We start from the raw sequence: 27,500 nt of genomic DNA on the forward strand, positions 1-27,500 counted from the left end.
CACGGCTGGTCTTGCATTAGCTATGTATAATCCACCAATCAGGCGATTCCTAACCCATTATAAAGAACCAGGGTTTCTCACTACAGTCATCCTCGATTTGAAGAATCCACCCTTCCACCCCTACTCCTCCACCTTTCCTAAATGGGTGGCACGGTGGCCCAGTGGTTAGCACTGTTGCCTCACAGTAAGAACGTCACCGGTTCTAGTCCTTTAACAGGCCGGCTGTCGTTTCTGTGCGTAGTTTGCATGTTCTTCCCGTGCTCTTGTGGGTTTTCCCCGGGTTCTCCGGTTTCTTCCCACATTCCAAAAACATGCACGACAAGTGAACTTATCAATCTAAATTTAGCACTACAGTCAAACTCTCATCCTGCAGCATATCTCTTCATAGCACTCATTTTAGTCATCAGCTCTTATCAAGGGGGGAGCTGTCGAGATCTACCTGAGCTCGAAGTTGCCCTCTCGCCCTGCAGACGGGAGGGAGCCCAGGGCTCAAGGAACTTTTGAGCTCAGGGCTCTCTCCCGGGACAGCATGCCAAACTCGCTTATAATCATTCATCAGCTAAGTATGAACTCTTGAAACAAATATTATACTACTGTATAAACTCACCCTCATGGTTACTGTAGCAGGGTCGTGGATCCCTCAAAACGCACATTCATCTCTTTGAGAGTCAGACAGAGACATCAGGGCAGAGGAAGAATGCGTTTATGCTGGATTGTGGTGACAGTTTAAACCCATGAGCGACCCTGATCAAAGAGCGGCCAATCCCACAATCCCTCACAGTTATGAGGAGATCAATACAGAAACCGCACTTACTGACACACACACACACGCACGCGCACACACACACACGCGCACACACACACACACACACACACACACACACACACACACACACACACAAAGCATCTGTCATTCAATCACAGTTGTCCAAATCATCCAAAACTTGACAGAGCACATGTACACGCACACACACGTACACAAACCCACATGTATACACACACACACACAGATACATACACGTATACACACATACCCCACTGTCCCAGTGTCAAAATACCCTATTAAGTAAAATTTCTAAACCCTAAATGATTTTTGTCCCCGTAAACCACATTAATAGAGCACAACCAAGTCATCCCCATGTCATTATACACTTTTATGTCCTCATAAACAAAATAAACAAGTACAAACACACATTTTTGTGTGAATTGTGGGGAATTTCTATAGACCGCTACTGTTTTTTTTAAATACTGACCAAACAATACTTTCTATCCTTGAACACATATACATACACTGTACAAATACACACAACACACACCCACACGGCTTATTAATAACATGGCTAACATTACACAACTAAGTCATATCCATGTCATTATACACTTTTATGTCCTCATAAACAAAATAAACAAGTACAAACACACATTTTTGGGTGAATTGTGGGGAATTTCTAAAGACTTTGAGTGTTATTTTTAATACTGACCAAACAATACTTTCTATCCCTGAACACATACCAACATGCACACACACAAATACACACACGACTTACCAGGATGCTGCATAGGCATAACGCCTTTTTATACTGCAGATACAGCTTAAAATACAGCCTTATCCCACTGTCCCAATATCAAGATACCCTATTAAGTATTATTTAAGCCTTAAATGATTTTTGTCCCCGTAAACCACATTAATAGAGCACAACTAAGTCATCCCCATGTCATTATACACTTTTATGTCCTCATAAACAAAATAAACAAGTACAAACACACATTTCTGTGTGAATTGTGGGGAATTTCTAGACTTTGAGTGCTATTTTAATACTGACCAAACAATACTTTCAATCCCTGAACACACAAACACATACAAATACACACACACACACACACGACTTACCAGGATGCTGCATAGGCATAATGCCTTTATACTGCAGAAACAGCTTAAAATACCGCCTGCCTCTACTGTCCCAATGTCAAAATACCCTATTAAGTATCATTTTTAAGCCTTAAATGATTTTGGTCCACATAAACCACATTAATAGAGCACAGCCAAGTCATACCAATGTCATTATACACTTTTATGTCCTCGTAAACAACATTAACAAGTACAAATAGACATTTTTGTGTGAATTGTGGGGAATTTCTATAGACTTCTACAGTTTTTTTAAATATATTTTCTATCCCTGAACCCAAACCAACCCCGAAACAAACCTCTTACAGAAAACCTGCTTGCATTTTTACAGACCGAAGGCTGATCCCCATAAAAATTCTCAGAATTTATCCTATTTTTGTGAAGCACACACATACACACACACACACACACTCAAAGCAGGGCCGGTCGCCATGGAAACAGCGTATAGACTGGCTTTGTTGAGCTGTTACATAATCAAAGGGCCTCAATGGATGATGAGGTGCTTCTTTCTGAAACGCCGCACTGGACATCACTGAAAAATGAGAATCATTAGAAAACCCCGTCTACACCCAAAATTGTAGAAATGCTTGTGGTCGAGTGTGCTTCGGACTGGCCAGATGCTTTATATTCTCGGAGGTCCATATTAAAATACACAGATGAAAATATGCAAAGTGTTTCAAAATACGTGCCCACAGTACATTCCTTTTAAAGTTCCAAAATGTGGCATGAATTAAGAGCTGAACTCAACAGCTTTCAGGAGAAGAGAGGATAAACACTGGATTTTGAGGGACAGGCAGATATATAGAGAAGGAGACGCTCTGTGTTTGTCTTAGCCAGCATTTTCAGATAAACGGATGCTGTTGTCTCTATTGCAACAGCACTGCAGATTCTTTGAGAGACTGTCTATATTTTTAGCTTATGCATTAATCGGTTTTCAGTACATGCATGTGACTCCACAATGATGTACAAGAACAGGTAGCTTGTACATGAATGTGTCCAAATGCATCATCAGACTGTTGTTTTAATGGAAATAGTATCATTTCTACAGTGATAGTGGAAGTTTTATATTGTTATTAATAAAACATTTTATCTTCATCAGATAAACAGGGCATCTTCAACAAACATTGTATTAGGTGATTCCAAAAAATTAGGTCATTCCATAAGTTTATGAATAGAAGTCTGATTATCTTCAATTAGTTGCTGCCTTAAGATTAAGTTAAAGCAAATAATTTCATTTTTAAGTAATTTCAACTTGCATTAAACTGACTTAATATGTCAAGTTTTAGTAACTCAATATCAAGGTGAAACAAAAACAACAAAAAACACCAAAACCAAACCAAAATGAACTGAAAAGAAACAAAAACAAATCCCAAAAACAAAAACAAAACAAATAGAAAAGAAAAGAAAAAACAAATCCCTAAAAACAAAAACAAAACAAAAAACACCAAAACCAAACCCAAACAAAACGAACTGAAACAAATCAAAACCAAACCAAAACGAAATTAACTTAAATGAAAAGAACCAAAACCCAAAAAACAAAACAAAACAAAACGAACTAACAAGAAACAAAACTGAACAAAAAACAAAGACACCAAAACAAAAGACCCAAACCAAAACAAAATGAACTGAAAAGAAACAAAACAACCCCCCCCCAAAAAAACAAATAAACGGATAAACAATACCAATGCCAAAAAACAAAAACACCAAATCGAAACAAAAAAACGAACTGAAAAGAAAAAACAAAACCCCAAAAACAAAAACACCCCCCCCCCAAAAAAAAACAAAAAAACACCAAAACCAAATGACACAAAACGAAACAAAACCAAAACAAAACAAAACTAAAGGAAACTGAAAAGAAACAAAACCCAAATAAAAAACATCAAAACCATTCCATACTGAAACAAAACAAAATGAAACAAACTGAAACAAAACAAAACCCAAGAAAACAAAACCAAAACAAAAATCATCAAACCAAAGCGAAACAAAATGAACTGAAACAAAACCAAACATAAATTAACTGAACTGAAAAGAAACAAAACAAAACCCAAAACAAAACAAGCTGAAAAGAAACAAAACCCAAAAAACAAAACAAAAAGCAAAACAAAACTAGCTGAAAAGAAACAAACCCAAAAAACAAAAACACCCATAAAAAAAACAACAAAACAAAAAAACAACAACAAAAAACCCACCAAAACAAGACCAAACAGAAACGAAACAAAATTAAAACAAACTGAAATTAACCAAAGCAAAAAACAAAACGAGCTGAAAAGACACATAACAAAACCCAAACAAAAACACCAAATCCAAAACAAAAAACAAACAAACAAAAAAACCCCGCCAAAAACAAACCAAAGCGAAACAAAATGAAACGAACTGAAACAAAACAAAGCAAAACCACAAAGCAAAAAACAAAACAAAACGAGCTGAAAAGACACAGAACAAAACATTTGGAACGATACGAGAGTCCGTAATGATGGAATAACTATAGAATACCATAACAGATTAATTCAAGTATTTTACTATAAAATGAATCAAGAACACTAGTATTTCCTATAAATCACTATAGTATTTTTTAATTCAACTCCTCTGTGTCTCTTGATGACACATATCTTTTACCTTGTATCCCGTGTGTGTGCGGTTCTTGATGTGCGGGGTGGTTGAACACAGCTCGATGGCTTCGGGCTCATGAAAGATGACAGTCGGCAGTGGATCCTTCCTGAGCGTCAGCACATTCAGTTTGGTCTTCAGCATGCTCTGTAAATGCTGAAAAACACAACAGCTTAAATTAGCCTATATGACCTACATTTAACACACACAGATCCACAGGTGCACCTGTTTAGTCCTGTAAAACACAAATTCCACAACTGGACGCGTGAATGGATTGGTTGTGAGTAATATCCAAGTTACTCCATAAAGTTTATGGAAGACTTGTGATGTTACACAAACGTCCCTCTCTCTCTTAGGCCACTCACATTTGGTAAAGGAGTGCTATTTATATACAACCAGGAAAATAAGTATGGAACATGTCACAATTTTTCCCAGAAAACATATTTCTAAAGGTGCTGTTGACTTGAAATTTTCCCCGGATGTTGTTCGCAACCACAGAAATACATAAATGAAAAGAAAACAAATCTAATCTGTTTACAAATGAAGTTATGTGCAATAAAATGAATGACGCAGGGAAAAAGTATTGAACGCATGAAGAAAGGGAGGTGTAGAAAGGCAGTGAAAGCCCAGACAGCAGCTGAAATCTCTCAGTAGTTCTTCAGCAACCCTCTGCCCTTCCTCAGTGTACATGAACATTATCTGCTTTAGTCCAACATCTACATTAGCAGGATGATGAAGATGAAACCAGGGTGGACATTTCAGCAAGACAAAACACAACCAAGGAAACTTTCAAATGCATTCAGAGAAAGAAAATCAAGCTGTAGAATGGCCCAGCCAATCACCTGATACGAATCCAGTAGAAAATACAAAATAAAGCTCAGATTTGATAGATGAGACCCACAGAACCATCAAGATTTTGACACTCTGTTGAAGAAAAACTCACACCTGAGCAATGCATGTGACTTTATTCTCCATATGAGAGGCATATTTAAGCTACTAGCACCAAGAAAGCCTTTCATATAAAGTATTAAATACATTTCAGTAGTTCAGCACTTTCTCCTTGTCATTCCATTGTTATTACACACAACTCATTTCTCAGATTTTGTGTTTTGTTTTATTTTTATGCTTGTATTGTTTGGGTTTTTACCAAAATCTGGTTCAGTTCCATGTTAATATTAGTCCCAGTAAAAACATGACCTGTTCAATACTTATTTTCCCTGCTGTAAAATAAATACAAAATGAGACTGACCTGTTTCTGATGAAACAGACCAAAACATAAACGTTTTGTAAAACTTGGTGAATGATGGACAGTCAGACTAGTTCCAATCTGAGTAACAAATGACAGAACATTTTGCACAGAGAGAGAAAAAAAACCCCAAAAGAAATATGAAAGGCCAGTGAACGACAGAAGCCACATGTATAAACGCACCCCAAGCCCAGATTCAGCACTTTACAACTTTCTGAGAGAAAGAAACATTCCTGCGGTCGGAGGATAAAAGAATAAAGAGAGAAGCAGAGAGAGAGAAGAAAAAAACAGAGCAAAAGAAAGAGGGGTTTGTTCAGGGGAGGACGAGGTGTCGAAATAAATTAGAAATTTTATTCATAATATTTCCACCGCGTTTCATTATTACTCTCAATCACGATGTCAAAAAGCCTTCGGAAATGGTTTAAACCCGACTCCATTTACAGCTAATTCAACAAGAAATTGCATTAAAAATGGCACATGTTTGAGTTTAAACGCACCATCATTGTCACGTCCTTGATCTTTAATCATATCGGGGTGTCTTTCTGCAAAGTCATAATAAAATATTCCTAAATCACTGATTATTCAAGCATCCAGAAGGTTGACCCTGAACTTCCCTTCCTGAAATGAGAGATTGTTTTCCTAAACGTTGCCTCCTACGGAGCGAAGGGTTTTTCTCTAGAGAAAAAGTGTTTCAGAGAAACAGACGGATATTTGCGGAGCTCACTCTTTATTTGAGGACGCCTCGACACGCACTTCTCCATTCACTCCATGTTTCTGTAACTAAAGAGATCAACAGGAACGGTTTCACTTCTGTTTGTGGTGGCCAATCTAAACAAGTGCTAGAGACCAGAGACGGGAATTAGCATAAGCTATATTTCTCCATGTACAATACATATTTTTTCAGCTGGACTAGTGTTTTTGTACTGTCCCCATTCATAAGAACTCTAATAACTAAGCCTGTGAAGATATCTATTTCTTGTTGTACGATATATTGCACCAAAATATATTGCGATAAAGGATATTATTGTCATTTTAAGACCATTTCATGCCACTCATTATATAATGTGAAAAAGCATATCCTAAATAAATAAAAATAAATGTTAACAAAAAGTAACAGAGGCTGCAATATCTGCTACCAGATCTATTTTCAGTCGCCAGACACTCACATGAAAATATACCTTCAAGAGTTCCCACTTAGATATGCTTGGCGTATAAAGCAGGTTTAGCATGCTGTCCCGGGAGAGAACCCTGATCTTGGAGATATTTGAGCCCAGGGTTCCCGCCCGGTCGATAAGCATATCAGGAGATCCAAGATCAGGTAGGTCTCGAGAGCTTCCCCTTTAGAAAAGGGAGAAAAAGGAGGAGATTGGTGGAAGGGGGGATTCTTCCAAACGAAGATAGAACAGTAGGGAGAAATTGATCCATTTATAGTAAACTAGGATCACTCTGATTGGATTATTACTGATTACAGATGAGCGGCCAGACGTGCTCAATCATATCACGTGCTCCTCTCGAAATTAGTTTATGAAACTTCACATGGTAATTTGTAGTAAATACTACCAGTGTTTTTTAACCATACTGACACTGACACCTCCAATAGAGATAGAGATGTTGCACAATCAGCTAAAACGTTTCTAGAATTGCTTATTTGTTTGGACGATATATTGCATCACCAAAAATGACTGAGGTCATGTCCATGTGTTGTGCGATGAGTCGATATATTGATTATTGTGACAGGTCCATCTACATAACACATAAATAAAATATAAGACATCATCTGACCTAAAATCAAAAACACAGCAATAATAATAATAATAATAATAATAATAATAATAATAATAACAATAATAATAATAATAATAATTGTTAACAGTTACAGTTTTAAACACAACAATAAACAGTTTTAATGTTTTTGTAATACTTGTGAATTGTTTAGACCTGACAATATGTGAAAAAGTGACAAAACTAGAAATACTATGCTTTTTAAAACTATATTAGTTATTTTATACCTTTATCTGATTATAAGATATAGAAAAGGCATGCCTTTAATGTAAAAAAAAATATCTAAATCAAAATAGTGACTATTAGAATTAATATAAATTTACTCATAAATCCTGTAAATTAATTGCAAATGTATCTGTATATATTATATGCAAACAATCCTATGTAACTCATGCTTCAAGAATGGAACATGTTGTCTTTGGCTCATATAATAATATATGAATGCATGAAAACAATTATTAGCTCGGAGTTTTAATTTCAGAGGCAATACACTAGTGACACAAAATTTTGTTGAATGTTGTGCACATTTTTATTTTATTTTATCATGTCTTCCAACAATTTCTTGTTTAACTTGAGTTTAAACCCTTTAAAAGTGGCCATGAAACAGAAATTAACATTGTCATTTACATCCGATTGAAATGGTCTTAAAATTAAAACATAAATAAAAATTAAATGAAGAGTGGGTTTAGTATTTGGGCAGCGATAGGATTGTTGGAAGATGGACTTGTTAACAAAATGGAGAAACATTGACAACTGGACAAAAGCATTGCAGAAATGAGACATGCCATGATAGCTCCGCCCCCTGAAGAACCGATAGCCCTGCCCAAAAGACATTCCATGTGACCAGAAGTTAAGACAAGTCATTTCAAAGCCGTAGGTTACGGTATTTGATAAAAGATTATGAGGGCAAATACATTGTTTTACTAAATAATGAGGTAAACAAAAAAATTGTTTATTACAAGGACTACTATATACAGAAAAAAACAAGAATTTTAAATATATGTAAGTAAATTTAGATTTCATTCTGCCCATAACACCAATATGAAAACGCTCAACAGATTTCCATCCTCTCAAATTGTTGTTGGGTGTTTAATTGAAATGAAATAGCAAATGGGATTGGGCAAAGCAGTGATTAGAGTTGCACAATATATCGTTTCAGCATCGATATCGCAATGTTTGCATCCACAATATATCAGTCACATCGCAAGATATCCAATATTGTGTCTGAAATTATAATTGACCAGGAGCTACAGAATTGCATTGAATTACTGTATTTATGCAGAATATATACAATTTATGCATAAAAACTAATTTTGTTACATGGAAATTTACTTACTTTTTAAGAAAAAAACTCTTAATTTTGGTTTATTTCTTCTGAAGTTCAAAATAAAACCATTTTTTTATTTGCTGTAAGAATTTTTGGATATTTAGACTAGAAATGAGACAAAGCAAATTAAGAAAATCATTTTTTGCCTTGTGCTTATTTATTTCTGTACCTGAATACTGTTAAACTCCCCAGAAAACTGTCAAATAGTGCTATTCTATCTTGTAAACTGTATTCATACCGCTGTATTTATTGCAGAAAAATAAAATATCTCAATATCAGATTTTTCCAATATCGTGCAACCCTAGCAGTGATTGTCAGAAACATCTCATCAAGGAAGCACAGTTGTGTGATCAGTAGTAAATCTACTTTACTTAATCTAAATCATCCAATTAAATCGAGTTTGAAATCGATTTTGTGTAACTTATCAGTGTACTATGGCTCTGTGTAGCAAATGCTGCTACATCTGAAAGGACATGCTGGAGGTTTACTCAGCTCCTAAACTCAAATCCTTATTAATTTGTTATTTTAGATTTTCTTTGTCCTGGCTTATACTTTCATGTTGTGCACCTTCCAACAAAATGCTAACAAAATGTGCATGAAAATGGCCTTCGATTAATGACCTAACCCCAGCTTAAATCTTTCTGTACAAATGGCTTCTCCTCTGATTACAGGGTTAATGATCTCCATCTCCAATCAAACCAAACTGCTAGACTTACTTTGAACCTCGAAAATGTTTCTTCCATTATCTCTCTGCTGAGGTCTTCATGTTGCCTGCCAATATCTGCCTCAACTGGATTGAAAACACTGTTCTTGGCCCAAACGCCTGCTTAATAACTTCCACACCTGAACTGCCGATGCCCAGTCTTTAAGGTTTTGTCTGAAACTCAGTGTCACCCTGACATTTTCTCTTCCCGATACCGATTCCGATACCTGAGCTCAGGGTATTGGCCGATACAGAGTACTGAACCAATACAAACATCTATTCAAGTTTCACATTATATATGTATAAAAATCAGTGCAAAAATTACAAAATATAAAAATGAATTATATAGAAAAATTAATTCTTTCACATGTAAAAATCTAAAACTTTTTAAAAAATAGTGTGTTACCCTCTTCGAAGAAAAAGAACTGACTAGTTTGCTGTGTTAAGCAAAGCTAGTGGGCATAGGTCTCATTTAAAAAGATGGTATCGGATCGGTTTATAGTCTCAAATACTCACTGGTACCGATGCTAGGCGGGACGGTATTAGATTCTGACGGTATTATAATCTTGGATAAAAATATCATGGTTTCGCGGTATTACGGTAGTGTTTACTGCTCAAAAATACATTATTTTTAAATGTCTTAGTAAAAAATAAAAACTTTTTTCCCCTTTGAACACAAAATATTTCATTTTGAGAAACATTTAAAATATTTTGGAGCAGTAAACATGTCAGGCTACATACTTCAAATGGATCATCGACTTCTGCTGTCTTTATTAGCTTCAAAAACACAGATTTCCATAAAATTTCTGCTGGAGATACTGTTGTCCTAAAAAAAGTAACTTAAAAAAATCTTACATATACCTTAGGAACGGTATAGCTGAAAATGTTGGCAGTAATAAAAACCTTGACTTTTCCAAACCGCGGTATACCTTGAAAACAGATATCGTCCCATGCCTAACCGATGCCAGAATTTTAGCAGTATCGGCGAGTATTTCACTGTCATTTCAACATTTTGAAAAATGTTACACACGATTGACTTCCATAGTATTTGTTTTTCTTACTATGAAAGTCAATGGTTACAAGTTTCCAGCTATATCTTGTGTTTAACAGAAGAAAGCAACTCAAACAGCTTTGTGAGTAAATTATGACAGAATTTTTTTTATGACAATTATGGCAGTTCTGGGTGAACTGTCTCTTTAACAAGAGTTTTTTTTAAACCTGCTCCTCTACTCATCATTCATCTGTAGTGATTTCAAGACAAATATGGGTATCAGATAAGAGAAATGTCCAAAATGTGGACTGATCCGGGTACTTTGGAACAGGATAGGGAATCACAGAATTTCACAACCGAGTACCAAAATGAGTAATTGTGTCAAATCAACTGAGGTCCACAAAAACACAGTCTAGTGTGAAAAATAAAACAATAAAAGGAAATCAAAATAAATGTATAAATAACTATTTTACAATATTTTCTTTCCTTTACATTGGAATAAATCCAATTTTTTTCTGAGGCAAAAAACAAACAAACAACAAAAGAAACAGAATGTACTCCCATGCTTTTTCCATGATCTATAGATTTTATAAAAATGTAATTCAGTGTAAAAACATTTATATTATTTTTTATTAGAAATAATTTAAAATTATATAAATTTTTATTATATTATATTATATTCATTCATTGATTTTCTTTTTGGCTTAGTCCCTTTAATAATCAGGGGTCACCACAGAGGAATGAACCGCCAACTTATCCAGCAGCGGATGCCCTTCTTGCTGTGTGTGCTACCCATTGTGCCACCGTGACGCCCAATTATATAATACAATTATTAAAATAAAAATTCTTGCATATTTATAACAAGAATAAAAACAAAGACATACTAAAACGATTCAATTCTTCAACTTTAAACCAACAGGTCTTACAAATTAGCCAGCAAAAAGTTTCATTAAGTATGATATATTCTTCTGTATGTTTACTTTTTGTACTGATCGACTAATAAAGATCATTTTACCCATATTTTGATATTTAAATTTCACAAAAATGTGATGCAGACACCAAAATGGGATGTTTTGTTGAGCTTTACCTTAGAAAAATTTATCAAATGTGTTGCACAAGCACTCATACTAATTATTCCTGAGAGTATCTGCAAAAAAAGTACATACAGATAACAGCTTTTGTGAAGAAATCCAGCCTACGTCTGTGGTCTACAACATACATCAAAATAACTAATAACATACGAGTTGAAAAACTCAAATTGCACTCGATGTTTATGTGTGTGTTCATGAAAGAGCAGCAGAATCATTTATCAGAGCTGAACTAAATGAACCATGTGTAAATGTGTGCCCATGGCCTGCTGTGTGTGTGTGTGTGTGTATGAGAGATGGACTCAGTGTTTAACACATTATCCTGGCATTTGTGGCTCTGTCTTCCAGTGATGACTTTAACAAGACCAGGAGAGTCTCTGGCCGTTCATATATCACTCACACAGAGAGACAGAAAGAGAAAAACACAAGAGTTGGAGACAATGGAAACGGTTCAGGCAGATCTCTGGCGGCTCTCAGCTTGATTACATCTGACAAGCCTCATATTTTATACGCGCGCAGATTTAGCCGACTTCTGGCGACATTCCTCAGCAGTTCTGGACTTTGAAATATAGGTCAGAATCATATAAACAGAGTCTGCGCTCTTAAAGGAGTATTTCAGAGTGAAACGCAACGGTCTTCGCAATGCCTGCCAATATCTGCAACAATTCAAAACACTGTTTTCTTGGCCTTCACTGCTGCCAAAGGCCTTTGCTTAATGACTTCCACAATTCGACTACAAAGCCGTGAGTTCACCGTCTTCACTCATCTTCAGGGACATTTGTAGACACCCGGAATATTATTTAGCCAATGTTTTTAAAACTGGTTTGTTTCAACTCTGGTCCCAGCTTGAATTTTGAAGTGTCCCCCTTAGATTTTAAATGCTCATTTACACTTGGTGTTATTAAAAGCCTATTATGCAAAAAACACTTTTATAAGGGGTGTAGACCAAGCGGCAACCTCCCGCTCTCCCTCGGGAAGCCAATACGGAAGTAACTAAAACTGCAATTCATCGACTCTCCTTGGGGGGCTGGCTCCAGGAAGTCCAGGTCATTTCTGACTGCAATGGGAAATTGGCCATTTTTACAGCTGATAAATACATGCTTACAGCCTGGTACAAAAGATGGCTTTGGTGCATATAGCCATGATTAACCTTCATGACAACTGTGAAGGGGGTGAATTTTTTTATAACTCATCCGTTTCGTTTTATTAAATTATATTAAGTCTGCATAATTAAGGGCGTGGCCACTTGAGTGACATAGGTCTCGCTGCTCGCTGTCTTGTCACCTCAGCTGATTACAGCTAATTAGCTGATGAACTCGGCATATTCATCGTATTTTTGTTTGGTTAATGTTTCTTTACACAGTCAGCTGCCTTTTGGGATTATTTCCTACAATTATCAGATGATATTGGATGCTGTGTGCACTTAATTGTGCTCACAAACCGTTCACGTGGCCTCCGTTTCCCAGGTGAGTGAAATTATATACTTATATACCATCTCTATAAATGTATTTGTTTTATTTATGATCATTTATCATTTATAATGTTCTTTAGAGCTGTAAAGCACTCCAGAATGTGACAGATTGATTAGCTGTAGGCTCTAGAACAGTCATCTGAAGTGTTGACATACAGTGTTATGCCTGGATTTCATAAATAGTCTTGCATTCACTAAAACGGGGTATAATTGAAGCGTTTGGACGTATTTCGCGTTTTCCTCCTGTTGAAAAACATCATAAGAACAATGTTTAGTGGCTCTGTGTATTACAGCAGTGTTTTTAAAAGTCTAAACACTTTATTGATATAGTATACAACCAAGCACATGTGGTCAGAACACAAACGAGTTGCAGGTAATAAAGTAACAAGCGTTTCTCCCAAAGTAAAGTCTGTCTGCCAAGTCTAAGCAAAATGCCAGCAGGTGTCTGTAGCTTTGCTCACTCTCCGCCTCTTTGCCCTTGTTTGGTATCCCGCCGTGGCACGATGACGCGCAAACAAAATGGTGACGGTTTGCTGTGACTACTTGTAGCTTCATTTGCGCTCTTCAGAAACCTATGGGTGACGTCACGGATACTACGTCCATATATTTTACAGTCTATGGTGTAGACACAGTTGTGTGGCAACAGTGTGTGAATATAGCCAGCCTCTAATGGTTAAAATGATATTTTTCCTAATCATTCTTTATAAAAACACGTGTCATTAGAGGGGGAAAACCCCCGCCCATTAGTGACCATCTCTCTCTCATTAGCATAAACATCCCTGATTGAACGTTATTCCCGTTCTGTCACTTTGCAGACACGCAGGTGTTTTTAGCTCCACCCTCTTTTGAAAAAAAGCACAGACTCATTTGAATTTAAAGCGACAGTCACTAAACGTCACAATTTAGATCAAGTGTGGTTTATTTGTAAACTAATTTCGAGAGGATCACGTGCTTATGATTGAACACAGCTGGTACCGCATCAGCTTTGAATGTTGCGCCAATCAGATGAATACTGACACACTACAAATTACCAGAGCTTTCTACTCCGGTCATCTTCTTGAAGAATTGTCCCTTCCACCCCTACTCCTCCCCTTCTCTAATAGGGTGGCACGGCGGCCCAGTGGTTAGCACTGTTGTCTCACTGCAAGAACGCCACTGGTTCGGCCCTCTCCGAGCCGGTCGGCATTACTGTGCGTGTTTTGCGTAGTAGTTTGCATGTTCTCCCCCTGTTCGCGTGGGTTTTCCCCGGGTTCTCCGGTTTCCTCCCACCGTCCAGACATACACCATAAGGAAATTGATTATTTCAAAATAAGGCAAACTAAGGCAACTCAGTCAGATATATCTCAGCAGTTCACAAGCAGGAGAGTTCTCGAGACCTACCTGAGCTCAAACTCCCCTCTCGCCCTTCAAACGGGAGGGAGCCCCGGGCTCAAGGATATTCTGAGCTCAGAGCTCTCTCCCGGGACAGCATGCCAAATACGCTTTACTATCAATCATCAGCTAAGTGTGAACTCTTAAAAAACCTAAAAGGGGCCATTTCAAAGAGTTATGAAACATTATTTGTGTGGTATTTAGAGCTGAAACTTCACATACACACTAGGGCAGTGAACCCCCACTCATGAGAACTCAATTATTTCTATTTTATTTATTATCTGAGCCTGAACGATCTTTTATTTTGATAAATTACCTTATTCTTTTGGTTTAATCTCAATCACTTGAGTGACAATACTTAACACACATGCTAGCAAAAACAGACATCATTGGAAAGTTTCTTTGCGAAGGGGAAAAGGTCCAGTGAAGGACCCACGAACTGCCAAGGAACACATCCACAACCCAACTGTCAGCAAATCAGGTGAATTCAGCATGTCTGTAAAAGAAGATCAACTGCTGGAGATTGCAAATGACAGAGGCTTTAGGGGCTGTTCACATATTGCATTTTTTCCATGCGCAAGTTCATTACTTCCAATGGAGGTGTGTGATGTGCTAGCAGCATTCTTGCATATGTCGCTCCCAATATGCACGTGCAAGATTGCAGCTTCATACTTTGTATGGAATATATCCAGCCTCCTGCGCCTAGACTACAGCTCTGCACAAGACGGTTGGCCAGAGGAGAAATTGTTGTGCCCAACTGAGCCTGGTTTCTCTCAAGGTTTTTAATCCTTCACTTTCGCCAATTGGTGAAGTTTTTTCCTCGCCGCTGTCGCCACGGACTTGCATGGTTCGGGATATGTAGAGCTGCGCATCGATGGATTACTCTTCAGTGTTTGGACTCTCAGTAGTGATTATTAAACCACACTGAACTGAGCTAAACTGAACGGAACTTAAACACTTAAAACTGAACTGACACTGTTTCAATTTACTATGTGAAGCTGCTTTGACACAATCTACATTGTAAAAGCGCTATACAAATAAAGGTGAATTGAATATACACATTTCGGTAGACTAATTACTTCAGACAAACACAAAACACCCAAACACTGCAGCGCTTTTTAATTTTCTCCATAAATAAACAATGTTTTGTCAGTTCATCAGCCTATGAGAAAAAAATGGTGAATGGTCACCTAGCAATCAGCGGTCATAAAAAGATTGGGGACCACTCCTCTAGGTACATCAGAGACTTATTTAACATCTTGTAAAAAAGGTCATAATAGTTCCCCTTAAGATGCATTATCATAATCACAAGTGGATGACTTTAAATAAAGGTGCGAATCTTTTTAAACCACTACTAGAGACAGTTGAAAACACATTTAAGAATTAACTAAAATGACCTAATTTTAAACAAAATCCATCTAAAATGAAGTTATTTTTGAGTTTGTTTTGGCAGCTCAAACAAACAGCTCACTAAAGCAAAATTTGGGGAGTTTATTTTGGCTCCTAAACACCACTGGTTCAAAAAAAAAAAAAAAAAAAAAAAAGTTCAAAACTGGTCCAACTAATAGCCATTTTAAATCGTATATACTGCCACAATCCTTCAAATCACTAGGTTTCATGCATTTAATTTAGTATGACTGATTGCTTATATGTTTTAATAAGAATCGTTCAGAACAAGTATGAAGCTTTTTTCATTAAAAAAATATCTGTTATGCTGAATGATAATGCGCATATACATTTTGAGATTTATATTTGACAACTCTACCCTGCCTGGCCAAATATGAGTGGAGTCTTTACTGCAGTGATTAATATGTTTTTGGCGTGTTATACATTTGGCAACAATTCTTTTTATCCTAATTGACTCAATGTGTAGCTTTTTTATTTCTTAAACAACCATGTCGGAAGACATAAAAATAAACACGGCATAGATGATGTTTCAGCAGTGGGTTCAGTACTCTGTGTTCTTGTGGTTTCATCAGCCAATCAGCAATGTCATGATTTCATTTCACTGCAGCTCTAAACTCATCTACAGCTCATTTGCAGCACTGAAAAAATGATTCGTTGGATTTACTCAATTTTTTAAAGGTAAGTGGTTGCAAACAATTTATTTGGGCTCAATTTAAACAAACTAATTCACGTTAGTAATGTTCAGCTTCATTTGTTTGTTTAAATTCAGCCCACAGACATAGTTTGCAAGCACTTACCTTAATTTTTTTGTAAATCCAATAATTCATTTTATTCTGGTTGACTCAAAATAAATGTGCCCAACACAACTTTTTACAAAAAATGCAAAGAATGCAAGCTCTCCAAAGGCGATTTATTGGGCCATTTGAAGGCTGACTTTCTCACAGAGATACTACGCCAATGCTAGGTTGCTAAGAATGAGAGTGTGACCAGACAAAAGCTCGTAAGTTCCAGTGTGGGTGTCTGTCGGGATGTGCGTATAACTTTACGAGGGTCCGTGTTGCGTTTCACATGGACCCGCCAGGGCCAATTCAGGACAGACACGTAGGAGGTCCCACACTGGATACAAAAGTCCGACACAAAATGGTGTGGGAAGACGCCAGTGGCAGAGGAAAACCTCAAAGGCAATGCCCACTTTCTGCAAAACACTAATCAATGTCAAGCAGACTGATGCAAAGGGAGCGTTAAACCAACACTAGCACACATACACACTGGTTAACTGTAAATACATTCATTTTCACATATTTTTAAACACACCCTAACATAAGCTCTCTGTGAACCCTGTTGGAGAGCCCTGCCAGACTGTAGAGAAACTAACGACAGACAGACATATCTGTGGTTTACCCTCAAACTCACTCAACATATACAACCACACACACACACACACCAAATGATATTCTTGGAAACGCTGCATTGTAACAGAATAAGGCCGCATTGTACTGAAGTCCTCTCAATTAATCCTTTTAAGAACACCCAAAAGACATACTTCATACAAACGCCAAACCCAAATCTCGGTTCTTCGTGCAAACACACAACAGAAAGACTGGACGCAACTTGAAGGTGGGTTCACTTCAGTTCACGACATAAACGCTGGAACAAGGTAGAATGGAAATCTCTACAACAAGCACTTTTGTAATGGGACAAGGAATTAGCAGCTTACAGAGATGTCTTTTCCGGATGGACCTGAACGTTTAGGAAATTAACGCACCCATTCAACAAGGGTGCTCTTAAAAAAAAAAAATTGGGTGTTTCCAAATAGCCCGTTTCCACTGAGTGGTACAGTACTGCACAGTATGGATCGGTATGGGTCGCCTTTATCAGACTTGCATTTCCACACAATAGTAACCTTTTGGTGGGCGAGGTGTACGACAAAGTTTCAGTCGACTTCATTCTCGTTCAAGGAAATGTCTTCAGTAAAGCTGTACGAGTCGTTCACATATCATATGAGAAGCACTTCTCACAAAACTGATGCTTTATACACAAATACTTGTGTATAAATGTTCATTACTAACCTTTCTATGAACATGATTTGATTATAACTGCAGATCAATTATATTATAGCTTACTGTAACGTCTACAATTATATGAAATAAATAAATGCAACATATATGAACACATACAGCCCCTTACAGTCTTCGATATGTTACCAATTACAGATAAACTGCACACAGCATACATTTAGTCCTTATTTAAGTTGAAAAACAACACTAAATATAGCCCACAGTCAGAGCAAACCTCTCATATGTGTCTTTAATCTTCAGCAGCACGTGTAGCCTCTGTTAGAAAGTATTTCCATCATACCTGAGTTCACATCAGTCCAAAAGGTGATGATAATCATCAAACATGGCAGTTCGTTCATGTTTTAGGTTGCTGAAAGGATCATTAGCTCCTTTGTTTTGTTGGGCTTCTCCTTTGTTTTTTCGCGCTTCACTCTCGCGTTTGTCCTTTATTGAAAGGATCGGATGTCAGAAGCACATCAATAATCACGCGCACGTTATTATCATCAGCTCAAGAAGTTCCTTATTTCAAATACAGACGTGCGGTGAGCGCAAGCGAGAAAACGAAACCGCTCGTGCTTTAGACTGCCTTGTAAACAACTACGGGGAACAGGGTAGTTCTGCTCTTCTTCTTGGCTTTGTGGCTGTTCATCAAGACGATGACAAGATTTGTTTGAGCTCTGGTCGACCATGGCTCATTATTATATGTATATATTTTAACGGTGTAATGTATCGGCTGTGTTTTTAAAAATGTCAGGTTTCTTTGTTTTCATTCTCCTGCTTGTCCACAGCTGAAGAAACGCGTTGCAAATTCTCACAACACAAACAACTGAAAAAACGCACTGCAAATTGTTCACAACACTTGCAAATATCATTGTAACCCAATGGAAAAACAACTCGCCTTTCAAAGACCACCAATCACTTCACTGAGCAACAATCATGGCATAATAGCACATGCATATCTCAGCAGGGTCCGTCATGGTTTTAGGTCCCCTTGAAACATTTCCGTTGTGTTACGTGGATATTTGCAAGTGTTATGACCAATATGCTGTGCGTTTCTTCAGTTGTTTGTGTTGTGACCGATTTGCAGCGCGTTTCTTCAGTTGTTTGTGTTGTGACTGATTTGCTGCGCGTTTCTTCAGTTGTTTGTGTTGTGACCGATTTGCAGCACGTTTCTTCAGTTGTTTGTGCTGTGAGAATTTGCGACACGTGTGCTGTCAAACTGATGAAGATCGTTTCTTAATTTGCTAGTGTTATTTGTAATTGCATGTGCTTTCTTTAATTGCAGCGTGTTAAGCTCTCTCGGCCACTGTAGAAAACAGCCATAAAAGCATACCGAACCGGACCGTACCACTCAGTGGAAACTGGCCAATAGATAGCTTGCTTTCCTGGGGGCCACATGTAGACAGTATTTGTTCTCGTATGCATTAGCGATTGCATTTTTTACGGAGATTGAGAGTTTTTGGGTAATTTTTTTTATTTTACAAATCTTTTGACTGAAAGCATAATGCGCTATGATTTACTGTGTGGTATGGAAACATTACAATTCGATCTAAAGCCAAGCTTGGAGGGTTGGTGAAAACAGGCATGGAAATCAAAAGGAAAAGGAAATATTGATCCTAACAATTTCTCTATGAGCAATCAGTTCTTGATGATAGCGCACGTGTTTGGACTGTGGGGGAAATCGGAGCACCCAGGGGAAACCCACGGCAATACGGGGAAAACATGCAAACTCCGCACAGAAATGTCAACTGACCCACCCGAGACTCGAACCAGCGACCTTCTTGCAGTGAGGCGACAGTGCTAACAACTGAGCCACCGTGCTGCCCCATAAAGAACAGATTTAAAGAAAACAGGTTTATTTCAAATGTAACTGCTCTGTCTTTTTTGTTGTGAGAATGGTGTCAGTTGTGTAAGAGCTGGCATATATACCACAGCGTTTTTAATAACCGTCCCATACTGTGAATTATTAAACCAATTCTGCATTCAGAAAATGTACTCAAACACATACAGCCTCATTTGTCTCCTCATATCTATTTAAGACCGATATTAGAAGTGCATCACAACGGGTAAAAAGGAAATGAAACTTAGGTGCGAGCAGAAAATAATGATGACTAAGTAGATGTGTGGAGAAGGGAAAGAAGAACTTCCTGGATCTGTTGCTACAAAACAAATTTATTTTGCTGAAGAGGGATTCATCTATGAATATATATTCCATTTCCTGTTTAACAGAAAGAAGATTTTTTCGACACATTTCTAAATAGTTTTAATAACTCATTTCTAATAATGGATTTCTTCTATCTTTGCCATGATGACAGTAAATAATATTTTACCGGATATTTTTCAGGATACTACCATTCAGCTTAAAGTGACATTTAAAGGCTAAATTAGGCAAGTTAGGGTAATTAGGCAAATTATTGAATAACAGTGGTTTGTTCTGTAGATATAAAATATATTGCTTAAAGGGGCTAATAATTTTGACCTCAAAATGTTTTTTTATAAAAAATAAAAACTGCTTTTATTCTAGCCGAAATAAAACAAATAAGACTTTTTGCAGAACAAAAAATATTATAGGAAATCCTGTGAAAAATTCCTTGCTCTGTTAAACATCATTTGGGAAATATTTTTTAAAAATATCCACAGGAGAGCGAATAGTTTTGACTTTAACTGTACATCTTTAAAAAAAAATGGAAAATAATTTTTTAAAAATAATTTTAAAACACATTATTTGCTTTAAAAAATAATGGCAATTTAAATTTGGCCATCAAAAATCAAGATTAGTGCATCACTACTTAAAGCCTTGAATTGAAATGTTCTCTTTTTGTTGTTCTAGGGCTTCTCAACCCTGTTCCTGAGATCTATCTTCTTGCAAAGTTCAGCTCCAACTAGTGTTGGGTTGATAGACGATGCCATCGTCCATCGCCGATGGCCGATAGACATAACAATGCTGAGCAGGCATCGCAATCCTCCACCCCACCCCCGATGCAAACCCGCTCGCGAAAAATATACACTGAGGCCCTGTTTACACTATACGTCTTAGTTTTAAAATGGCATTTTAGAACGAAAACGATCCACATCCACACTGGCGTTTTATCTAGCATTTCTGAGCCCTTCTTCCACACTATACCGCTAAAAACGCACACACACACAGACACAGCAACACACACTGTCATGCGTTCGTCTGAGCTCTAGAGAGCAGTGCATGTCAGACGGTTTGTCAAGGATGTACCGCTGGATTGTGTCTCACTATAGTTGTTAAACGTGATATTTAATTAATCTTGTCTCTATCTAACGACTCCTCAGTCCTTTGAATCTATCAGGTAACGTGTTACAGCGTCAGTACACTGCTTCAATCTTTTGCTTTTACGCTTGTACTTAATAATTTTAGTGAAAACCTCAGACACTGTTGGTTGGGCACCTTTTTTAACCACCCAAGTTTGTCGACGCCATTATAATGACACAGATTACTCTGCCTATTCATGCCAGAGTCCCGCGGAAAAAGTGATCGACAGGTGGTAATTTGTGTTCAACTTATCTTTATTTATTTATGATTTGGTTATTGGTAAAACAAAGATCATGCGGGTCAGGTAGTTGAAACGGTAGACTACAAAAAATGAATTCATTATGAATTAATTAATTATTCATAAATAATTAATTCACCACCACCTATGACGGCGATGCCATCGTCCATCACGATGTTTCACATTAGACATTGTACGATATCGCCCAACCCTAGCTCCAACCCTGATCAAACACATCTGAACCAATTAAATAGGACCTGAACAGCACTTGATAATTACAGGCAGGTGTGTTTGATAAGGGTTGCAACTGAAATCTGCAGGAAACAAGGGCTGTTTCTCAATATGCGTTCTTCAGCGATCTCATGTCCTCGTGTAACATCATCATCAACTGTCAAAGTTCAGTTCCAAAACTCAAGAACACAAGAACGGAGGACGCGTGAAAGTTTCCAGATGTGTTCTTGACATCGAGGATGCATTGATGCAGACTTGAGTGCAAAACTCGTTCTGGAAGTCCCAGAAGTCATTGCGGCTGAATAAAGGAGGTGGAAAGTGCAGCATTTTATATAGATTTATTACTAAAGTTCAGAGCTATAACTTATTTGTCTCCGAAGTTTCCCGAAATGACACGGTGAAAGTAAACATTACATTGGAAATCTTTGTAAAGGAATAAACACATTAAGGGTGTTTATTTGCTGAAATTCTTATTAAAATCTGTTTTATTTGTATTGTATATTTGTAAAGTCTTTATGCATAGTATATATACTGAAAAGGGGAAAAATAATAAATCGTTGTATGAATGCTGTAATGTTTAAAGGTGCTGTGTGTAAGGTTTTGACTCTTCTAAAGCATAAAAACACCATGATATGTTTGCAGATATGTAAGAAACATGCTGAACAAGTGAACTTTTTTTATTTGAAAAACAAAGTCAAACAGTCTGCTTTGAAAATGTTTTCCGTGCTGAAACGCCGTCTTTGCTTTGGTCATTTTAACCTGCCCAGTGCCAGTTTAGCCAATTATATTTCAGCACCGGGGTTGCCTTCGTGGAAAGCCGTGCTTTTCATTCATTCAGAAAGGCTCTGAAAGTATGCGTCCGTGACAGATATGCGACCTCTAGTGGACAGTTGCAGACTCCAAAATGAGACGCAGAGTCAGTTCCACATGAGATGGTTGTTAATAAGCAAATGATATAAATATTCCGAGCATAAACATTAGGTGAGCAGGTTACATCGTGATGAGATTTGCTGTGATGACCAATTTAGCTGTTTGCACCAGACTAAACATAACTGAAATTTAAAAATAGCCATTCAGAAGCACAGAATATGCACTCACTCACAAAATGGTAACATTTATAATCTATTTAATAAGTATTAACCCTCTTTAACATTATTAAATGTATATGCTGAATCACGTGCTTAGATCTAAAGTTCATTTTCAAGGGGATTATTTTATTTTCAAGATCTGAGGTGAACTATCTGCTGCTGCTTTCAGTAGTATGGCAATAAATGTCATGTAAAATGGCATTCAAACTCACATTGTTAGCATTTAACTTTGAATAAAGCACATGAAGTTTACCTGAGGTGATCACAGTTGTCTGTTGCTCACCTCTGAGAAATAGAAGCCGTTTCTAGTATATCAATTCGAGGTGTTGGTTAGGACAAAAACTCCTTTTAATATGGAAAATATTCCTTCTATCGGGTGCTGTTGCTTTTATATAGAACACGGTTTAAATCACTCGCTCCTGTCCTCAATCTGGCAACCTGAGCTTGCGTTTGTTTTGATCCAGGAGTGCAATACCTAGTTCAATCACTGGGTGTCAAACTTACATACTGCACCTAAATAATCTTCCATTAAAAATGTGTGAAGGTCATGTGACCGTCAGTAAGAACCAGGGAGGACGCAGCATCTTATTCTCACAGGACGCATTCTCTGTTCTCGCAGTCTTCCAAGTTCGTTCTTCTAAGGTAGCTTGGCAAGAACGGTCTCCAAAAGAACGTAAGTCCGTTCTCTGCATTCTTGGAATTGAGAAACAGCCTACGTGGCGTCATGGTGGCGCAGTGGGTAGCACGATCGCCTAACAGCAAGAAGGTCGCTGGTTCGAGCCTCAGCTGGGTCAGTTGGTATTTCTGTGTGGAGTTTGCATGTTCTCCCCGTATTGGGGTGGGTGCTCCGGTTTCCCCCACAAGTTCAAAGACATGCGGTACAGGTGAATTGGGTATGCTAAATTGGCCATGTATGCTGGAGAAGTTGGCGGTTCATTCTGCTTTGGCAACTCCAGATTAATAAAGGGACTAAGCCGAAAAAAAGAAAATGAATGAATGAATGAATGAATGAATGAATGAATGAATGAATGAATGAAAGGAATGAATGGGACATCTTGCAGTAGATATGAGTGCAAGATGATCATCCTGATTATTCATTTATTCATTTTTCTTCAACTTACTCCCTTATTTATCAGGGGTCGCCACAGCGGAATGAACCACCAACTCTTCCGGCATATGTTTTACGCAGCAGATGCCCTTGCAGCTACAACCCAGTACTAGAAAACATTCTGATTATGATGAAGGTCAAATCAGGAGCTCAATTAAAGTTTAAAGAATATACACCAGAACGATTGCAAATCCCAGAAAGGGAGAGAAAAGAATGAGACTGAGCATCGCCATCAACACAGCGATGCCCGTTCCCATGGAAACGCCACAAAGAGAGAGCCTGCTGGTTGTCATGGTTACCATGCAGCGGACACTCAGAGTGCTTCATTACATTTTGAGAAAAAAACACAACAAAAGTGTGTTGCGTTTGGGAAAGAATCAGCACACACGAGTGTTTGTGTGTTTGAGAGAAGCTCAAGAATTAGATCTCGTTTCCATTGCATTGTCGGAAAAATCGATGCAATCCCTTTGTTAACTGCAACATCAAGATCACCCAGGGTGGCACGGAAAGAATTGTACCATGCATGGGTGAGCTGAGGGATCTTTTGAGACCACTATTAAATAAGTATTATGCTCCAATTACAGCGAGACCCTCGGGCTGGGTCCGGCAGAAATGATGCCCTGATCTGTAATGCCAAGAATGCGTGTTTGTGCAACCCTGGCTGAGATAACACATGTCAGAACGTTCTGTGTTATTTTAGATAGCAAGGTAGGAGTAATCTGAAGTATGTGCTCGTCTCAATGCCTCAGAAGATATCCATTTCACTACATATCCTCAAGAAGATTTTCAGTTTGAGTTCTAGTGCATTTTAAAAGTCACCAAAACTTCACTCGTCGTTTGTATATTATGTATACGATATTTGAAAAACCGAACATTGCAATGTTTAGTTTTTCTGAGATATGAATAAAATATCACCAGATGACTGGAATATCTGTATTTGGAAAGAATTAATCCTTTTATATTGATTGGGATGTTGTAGGGGAGTGAATCACGTAAAAAATACTTGAACAAGAACAAGACATAACTGAAAAAAACAGTGTTTTAGGGATTTTTAACAGTATTCAGGTAAACTAATTAAATAATCACATGTAAAATAATACTGCGTAGTCAACAATAGATAAATAATTCAATAAAAATAATCATTATTAAAGTCACAAATGGTTAAAATGCCTGAATGCTTTCAAAATCTCACGCCTCAAAACATATAAATAATAAACTATAATCCACACTCAACATTGCGAATGTGACTATTGCGAATATCGTTATTGATAATCGACTATTCTGAACATTGCGATATAGCTGTTCAAACAACATAAAACAATGAACAAACAGCCCTAGTTGTCACGATACTGGAATGTCCAACTTCGATACGATACCTTGAAAAATATCAGTATTTGATACCATTTTTGATACAAATTTAAACATTCAAAAGTTAGCAAATTAAGTAAGAAGGGAAAAAATATCTTAAGCATATAATGCTTATAACAGGTAAAAAATATATACTAAATTAGTGCAATCTCATCTTATTTTCTGATTAAAACAAAAGTGTTAAAATCTTAATACTGTTATTAATTATTTAAGGTGAGAAGAGCGAGTGCAAGAGCAAGGCCAAACCAAAAGCAAGATTGTATCATTTTGATTATTTAAATATTGATATTTTTAACAATGCTAATGCATATTATATTTTATACATATGTATATATTATGTACAGTGGGGGAAATAAGTATTGAACACGTTCCCATTTTTCTCAGAAAACATATTTCTAAAGGTACCGTTGACTTGAAATTTTCTAAGTATTTTACAAATGAAGTTATGTGTAATCAAATGAAATGACGCAGGGAAAAAGTATTGAACACATGAAGAAAGGGAGGTGTAGAAAGGCAGTGAAAGCCCAGACAGCAGCTGAAACCTCTCAGTAGTTTTTCAGCAACCCTCTGCCCTTCCTAATTGTGAATTAATATTTGCTGCTTCAGTCTACATTAGCAGGATGATGAAGATGAAACCAGGGTGGACATTTCAGCAAGACAATGATCCCAAACACAGCCAAGGAAACTCTCAAACGCTTTCAGAGAAAGAAAATCAAGCTGTAGAATGGCCCAGCCAATCACTTGCTTCAATCTAATAGAAAATACAAAATAAAACTCAGATTTGATAGATGAAACCAACCGAACATCAAGATTTTTACACTCTGCTAAAGTCTGTAACAGCTCCTTTAGAAATATAATTTCCAGGAAAAAAACATGGCATGTTTAATACTTTTTCCCCCACTGTATATTATTATATATTAGTATATCTGTCTCTCTGTCTCTCAAATAAAAACAGCAATTCTAAACTGCCTGAAACTGTCAAAACTCCTGCTTTTCCTTTCTGCACAAACCTGCGTAAGTTTATATCAAATCTGCATAATGCCAGCCTATGGTATTACGTTTTAGTAAGAGTTTACTTCATATCAATAAAACAAATTGACGTTTCAACTGTCGCAAAAGCAAAACCACTTTTCATGCACTTAATAAAGGAAACCGACATCATCATTGCTATATATGTCAATGTATTTCAAAGTGCTGAGTAAGCTTTTGGATCTGATATTCAAATACAGTAATGGATGTTTGATTTCCAGGTGTTAGACCAAATCAAAATGGACTGGACCAAGTTTAACAATCAGAGGGGAAAAAAATCTGCATCTCATATATTATTAAAGTGTTTTTTAAAGTAGCTTTACGTCAAACTCAAATGTTGGAAGCTTTAAAACAGCATAAAGGGGCGTTTTAAGATAAATTGATTGGGCTATGACGTTAATTACTCACTTTCCTTTGACTTTGTGCCCATTTTATCAGGGGTCGTCACTGTGGAATGAACCACCAATTACTTTGGCATATGTTTTTATGTGCTGGAGGCCATTCCAGCCACAACCCAGCACCAGCACTGAGATTACACCAACTCATGAACACCTAGTGCTGGGAAACATCCATACACTCTTTCATTCACACACACTATGTAAAGTATCCTCAAAACATAATTTTGAATCATTATTTATACTTAATTTCTTTGTTTTTGCAGTGATGGACTTGCAGTAGAAATGTAATTGAGGCCAAATGGTAAATGAATTATATACACAATACAAATTGCATGTGAAAAGGAATAGTGTATAGTGTGACATATACAACAACCATAAAATGGAAAGAACATTAGTACAAATAATATTAATAGTTTAAAACTTCATATAATACTATAACACTTTGTAAATACTCCAAAAAATTGGCTTCATTCAGTAATCTCATTTATTTTCTTCCTGAGAAAAATGTGAAATTATTTTATGTGGTAATCAAAACAACACCACAAATCCTGTAAACTGAGCTTCACTTTTATTAAATCCAGAATGAGACCCACAGTTAGACACTTACTACAGTGAGAACTTTCTGTCTTATTTCAAACTGTGTGAAAAAGCACAAGTACATCCCGGTCTGCACAAACTCACCGAACCACAAGGGTCTGGTAAAAAAAAAAAGAAAAAGAAATGGATCTCGAGGTTGGTTCTTGAAATGGCCTGTTAAAACCCATAAGTGTGGGGTTACACTGGGTGGGACGCTGTTAAAAGGGC

General features: G+C 37.1%; 1 protein-coding gene across 1 annotated transcript in view; it reads right to left on the reverse strand.

The window, feature by feature from the left end:
* Positions 1-27,500, reverse strand: part of pid1 (phosphotyrosine interaction domain containing 1) — a 52,838-nt gene that overhangs the window by 15,880 nt on the left and 9,458 nt on the right. Inside the window, exon 2 of the mRNA XM_056478097.1 lies at positions 4,523-4,669. Coding sequence (XP_056334072.1) covers positions 4,523-4,669 — 147 coding nt within the window. The remainder of the gene's footprint in view (positions 1-4,522; positions 4,670-27,500) is intronic.

Source organism: Danio aesculapii, chromosome 18 (genome assembly GCF_903798145.1).
Source record: "Danio aesculapii chromosome 18, fDanAes4.1, whole genome shotgun sequence".
Lineage (NCBI taxonomy): Eukaryota > Metazoa > Chordata > Actinopteri > Cypriniformes > Danionidae > Danio > Danio aesculapii.